Source organism: Trypanosoma equiperdum (assembly GCF_001457755.1).
Source record: "Trypanosoma equiperdum strain OVI genome assembly, contig: ctg_229, whole genome shotgun sequence".
Taxonomy (NCBI): Eukaryota; Euglenozoa; class Kinetoplastea; order Trypanosomatida; family Trypanosomatidae; genus Trypanosoma; species Trypanosoma equiperdum.
The window spans coordinates 1395-6927 of record NW_027124120.1 but is presented as its reverse complement, the minus strand read 5'-3'; the positions used below and the strand labels follow the sequence as shown (position 1 = coordinate 6927).

The following is a 5533-nucleotide window of genomic DNA, read 5'->3' as shown; positions in this document are numbered from 1 at the left end:
AGTTGAAAACCTTATCTTAGTGGTGGCGGTTTCATGGCGAGAGTGTGAGCATTTAGAAAATTTGAATATGCATTTGGGGAATTGCCTGAAGAAGTGCTAAGTAGTGGTCGGAACAGAGTATCTATACGCCATTGCTAATATGGAGTGCCATTCAGGAAGAAGCTGTTGGACAGAAATTTGTGTTGAGAAGAGGAATGATTGGATTGGATTATGAAGAAAGATTCTTTTCTATTCCGCATATTGATGAAATTTGGGAGACTGCATTCATTTACCAGGGAAAGAAGTTGCATGGAGAAAAAAGTAAAAATGATTTTTGTGAAAAATCTTACTTGGCATAATGAGTTGGAAATAATGGAGTTTAGTACAAGAGACATTGGGGGAAGATTCAAACTTACACAATAGGTGGAGGTAGAAATGGAATTTTGAATATGAAGGGATTTGTGGTAATGTGTTTAACGGCTGAAACTTATTTATACCAAGTAATATATGACTAAATGCAACTACAGGATAGAAAATGATTTATACAAAGATAAACGCCATATTTACTGAGATATTTCCTTCTCGATCGGTTAAACGGGCAGCATTGGAGATAAAAAACAGCTTTTGCCACGGGGCAGCACTGCAATATGTCTGGTAAGCGAAGCCAGCGCATCAACTCTGGCAAACCGGCCTGGCGGCGTGACCTTTATACAAGTGCAACACCTAATGTCTCACTCTCGTCAAAAGATTTAGCAAGATAAAGGACCAATGCGAGCGAAAACAGCTGTTTTTGCGGCTCTATTAGCGGTACTAACAAATTCCACCGACGCCGGCGAAGGAGATGAACACGCTGAATTTCAGGCCCTGTGCACAGCCTGGCTAGCGGCCAAAGCACTACGCAGGGAAGAGTATACACCGCCACCCATGCCGGAAGAACTCACGGAAGTTCTGAACTTGAATATGAGCATTTCAGAAGACAAGTGGGCTGTATTGTTTGACGACAACACGCCAACAAATAAGTGGGAAACTTTCAAGCAAGGAAAGAGCGAGCTATTGGGAAAAACAGACTGGTCCAAGCAATGGGAAAAGTGGAAGCAGGCGCGGCATACAACCAAAAACCCGGAAGGCCAGTGGGTAAAAAAGAACAAAGACCTGATACATGGCGCGAATCAGCAGCTCATTCGCCGGTACGTCGCCCGGCAAGCGGACAGAGCGTTTGAACTATACAGCAACACACAGGAACAAATACCAAAGGGGCAACTAGGTAACCAACAGGACATGCTAGCAGCACTCAACGCCGCGATGTGCTCTACTCCGTACGAGATCGACAACGATGGATTAAAATGCAAAGACTTAGGGTCTCCAGCCGTCAAAGCAACAACGTGCGGCGCTGACAATGCAAACAAAGCCGGTAAGAGCATAGGTCTAGACATTGCCTGTCTTTGCGTTTCTGGGACCAATTCAGAGTGCACTGGCGTAGCAGGCAGCCCCGACATAACGAGCGACGCGAACATTGGCACCAACGCGTTAAACGCAATACTAGCAAAGTGCCCCGGTCAATTCACGGAGATTAACGGCCTAAGCGCTCTGAACACAGCAATAGCGGCAGTAAGCGCGCAAATAGGAAAAGGCAAAAAACCGGCAGCGGCCGGCGATGCTTTCTTTGGAAAAACCTACAGCACCAACTGCGGCACGTCTTCATCAGCGTGCCTGTCATACAAGGAATACTTTGCGACAGGGCAAACGGGCGTCGAGAGCATAACCTGGGTGAAGAACCTCAGGACGGCCGCCAAGCATGTTGAAGCCATAAGGCGCAGGAAGCAAGCCGACAATGCAGCAAAGGAACAAATTTTAACAATAAAGATAGCAATTGAAGCAGAGTTTGCAAGGGAGCTCAAGTTTCACTCACACGAACAAACTAAAGAACAAAAGAGTTCGGCAACTCAACAGAATACAGAGGAAAGCTTGGAAAAGAAGCGGAAAAACTGCGAAGCTGTCGCAAATAATGCAACATGTCAACTTCCATGCAAATGGGAGACTAAAGGGACTTCTGGAGTATGCAAATTAGACGAAAGCAAAGTTAAAGACGAGACAAACCAAGGAACAGGAGGAGAGGAGGATGCAGGAGGTACACCTGCAACTGGGTGTGCACAGCATTTCAATGATAAAGAAAAATGTGAGAAAATGAACGAGGGAAAAGAGAAACCTGTTTGCGCGTGGAAAAAAGGTGGCGAAGGTGACAAGGATAAGGACGAGCTTAGGTGCAGAAATGGAAGTTTTCTTGCAAACAAGCAATTTTCCCTCATGATTTCTGCTGCATTTATGGCCTTGCTTTTTTAAAACAAATTCCCCCTTTTTTAACAAAAATTTGCTATTTTGATATATTTTAACCTTTTCCATGAAAATATACGTACTAGTAAAATTTTGAGATTTAAAAAAATGTAAATTTTTGAAATAATAGTAGTCCATGGAAGTAAAGTAGCATGGGTAATAGCGTATTAAAAATGAGTGCTATTATAATTTGGTTTTATTTTAGTTTCATGGATACTAGTAATGATAATAATAGTGATGATGATAATAGAAGAGTGTTGTAAGTGTGTGTATACGAATATTTTAATACGAGTTGTGCTGAAGACTAAATAAAGAAAAAAGGACTTAAAACAATGGTAAGAATATGACACACGTTAATGAGAGGGAGAGTTAGTAAAAAATGACACTATGAATTTTTTAGAGTAAAGAAGAAACGATAGAGAGCTGACAGAAGATGAAATAATTTCTTTTTTAAGCGCGGCCGCTGCGACGTATATCTTTATACATGAGAAGATTGCAGCGATGACAACGGAGAAGAAGCATAATCCAGCGCAAAAGCGGAATGATTTCGCTGCAGTGAACATAAAGAGACAGAAAAAGTGGAAAAATACAAATACGCCGAAGAGAATATGCTATAAAAAGTTCTTTGAATAAAGCATTATTTCCGACGAGGGTGCTAGCATGAAGGCAACGCATTTTTTTAGTGAGAAGACAGCTGGTAATGGAATTAATTTTCGTTTTCCACAGTAAACAACGTTATCAAAGTAGAAAAGGCAAAGCAGCGACCTGATAATTGCACCCAACCTTGCATATATTGTAAAAAACAAGCATAAAATTTGGAAAGTAGCGGTAAGCGGAGGTACACAACAAAAAAAAGAAAAAGAGAGCAATAAAGCGGTTGCTAAATCATAAAATAGTGTAGAAATGTTAGGATTTTGTGGGTTCACCACAGAGGAGAATTAGTAAAGTTGTTGTGTAAAAGCGAAATTTTCTATGTTTTATGGAGGTACTCGTGTAAATGTAAAAAGCATCTTAAATGAAAGGTTGAATTAATTAAAGATGAGTAATTGTGGAAAAGCACTACTAATTCTGAGGCAAAAGTTGACCGGAATCAGACACTGGGCATCGTCAATCAAGAAGATGCGTTACTTACAGATTTCTGTTTTCTCAATTTAAAGAAGGACAATAACAGAAAAAAGGAAAGTGATAGAAGCGGTTACATGGCTGTTGAAGAGCACTCGTCGTATTAAAAGAGTTGCAAATGCTGATACACAGTCGAGACCACAAAAATGCTAAATCACCAGCAAATGTGACTAAAGACATGCAGAAATGTTTGAAGCGCATTCAGGCTCTCACCTGCGAGCCGCAATAGTCTAAAAAGTGCTGGAAGCCGAACATGGCTCTACGCGGACGCCAGAACAGCCAGCAAATTTGACAGAAAGTTGCCTATATAAGCCACAACACCTAATCACTGAGCTTATTCTAAGAAAAATGCCTGTGCCTTGTTGAGTGGCAGAAAATTTGAGGTTGGTCATGGACAGCAAGAAGGCTGTGGCATTTTTACAACCTAAAAAAGTGTACAAGTGGGCCGAAACCGCCACGTACCGGCACCAGCAAAGAATAAAGCCAGGATTTTTAAAGACCCACGGCCATTTAGTTGTTTCTCAAGGGTTACGGTGGATTTTCTATGGCGGAAATGAACAGTTTAATGTACCTATGGACGCCATCTCCAAAGCTTATTCGGGCACAAAAGCGTGCTTAGAAATTTGCACCGCCAGCACCCAGCAGGGAAGAACTTCCAGCCCCTATTTCCTAGTAAAAACAAGAACTCAATAGCGCAGAATATCACTAACCAAAGGTAGATAAGCAAACGCACCGTCAACGCGCAGTCTTCATGCTGCTGAGTGCAGCAGCCCTTTCGTCGCAAAAACCAGCGGAGGGTAAAGCAAACGCCGCGTGCTCAACGCCATGCGCCTGCAACGCGCGACTGCAAAAGATACTAGCACACTACGAACAACAAATTCGCCAAGCCCAGGCCAACCTCAATACCAACCAGCGAAACTTTATGAAGTTACGACTAGCAACTTTATTCGGCAACTTGGACTTTCAAAAAAAGCCGCACCAGTAATAGCGGCTACTGGCGCTGTGATACACAAATGCCAAGAGTCTCTGACCAGCGACCAGCCGAAAATATTAGCAGCCCAACTAGCCGGTGCAGAATTGTCAAAAGCTTATCACCTACAACACCAGCTTGAAAAGGCTGCAACAAAAATTGTGTTAACAGCAGGCGGCAGCACACAATTCACAGCAAGTTCGTTCACGACGCACACGCTGGGAGCCATTCCCAAAGCCGAGTGCACAAAAAGCGACGGAGATGACGATGGAATAGCGGTTAAAACAAGCAATGCCAAGGAGGAGAAACCACTGCCTGCTTTCACATTAACAGCGAAACTAGCGGCAAAGTGCAACCATGGCGGCGGCAACACGTGCGACAACGGCGCATTTACAAATAATGGAGTAGCAACACTGGATTTAACACACACGAGGGAAACAGTGACGGAAAGCAAAAACCAGTGGAATTCAGGCACTCATACAACGCCAGCGAACATACCCAACCCCACTGACTTATTACACGAAAACGTGACGAATGCCAACGCCAAACTAGACGCCCTGAAGACGCTAACAGCTTTAGCCGAATGCAGCAAGATGCTAAGGACCTATACAACCATATCCGGCGAAGACAAGTTCAACAAAATCGCCATAAAAACTTTACTCAACAAGGTCGATAACAAAAAAACTACGACGACACCGCCTAGCGCACTGGACATAGCATTAAAAGAAGCTTATGGCCAGGATGGAACCAAGTATGAGGATAATATTTGGAGCAAAGTCGATAAACAAGACGTTGGCATAGCCTGTGAGGGCAGAGAAACAAAGAAGAACCTGGGAGCGATAGATGATCTAAATGAACTAATTGACGCACTAGTACGGTGGATGGCACGGACAGCTGACAAATCCAGCAAACAACAGAACGAGGACCTTCACGCCAAAAAAGATGACGGACCAGGTTGCAACCGGCTTACAGAAAAAACAAATAAATAATGCAAAAACCTTGGATGCGACTATGATGCTGAAAATAAGAAATGCAAAGCCATAACATGAAAAGACAACGCAGAAGCAGGAAAAGGAGAGGAAGACAAAAAAACAGAAGGAGCAGCTTAAACTGGGTGTGCAACGCATTTCC

The 5533-nt window shown here is 43.1% G+C and overlaps 2 protein-coding genes and 1 pseudogene across 3 annotated transcripts in view; all 3 read left to right on the top strand.

The window, feature by feature from the left end:
• The window catches only part of TEOVI_000073900:pseudogene, a 664-nt pseudogene extending 192 nt beyond the window's left edge, over positions 1-472 (top strand). Inside the window, 6 exon segments of the mRNA in view lie at positions 1-93; positions 96-266; positions 269-292; positions 295-375; positions 378-416; positions 419-472. The exon segment at positions 1-93 is cut by the window's left edge and continues 192 nt beyond it. Coding sequence covers positions 1-93; positions 96-266; positions 269-292; positions 295-375; positions 378-416; positions 419-472 — 462 coding nt within the window.
• A 275-nt stretch (positions 473-747) lies between these two features.
• On the top strand, positions 748-2319 carry TEOVI_000073800 (Trypanosomal VSG domain/Trypanosome variant surface glycoprotein C-terminal domain containing protein, putative; the record flags this gene model as incomplete). Its single annotated transcript, XM_067224097.1, has 1 exon — positions 748-2319. The coding sequence occupies one exon, from the start codon at positions 748-750 to the stop codon at positions 2317-2319; it is 1572 nt and encodes a 523-aa protein (XP_067080198.1).
• A 1938-nt stretch (positions 2320-4257) lies between these two features.
• Positions 4258-5391, top strand: TEOVI_000073700 (uncharacterized protein; the record flags this gene model as incomplete). Its single annotated transcript, XM_067224096.1, has 1 exon — positions 4258-5391. One exon carries the CDS (start codon positions 4258-4260, stop codon positions 5389-5391), a length of 1134 nt encoding a protein of 377 aa, XP_067080197.1.
• Positions 5392-5533: the final 142 nt, after the last annotated feature.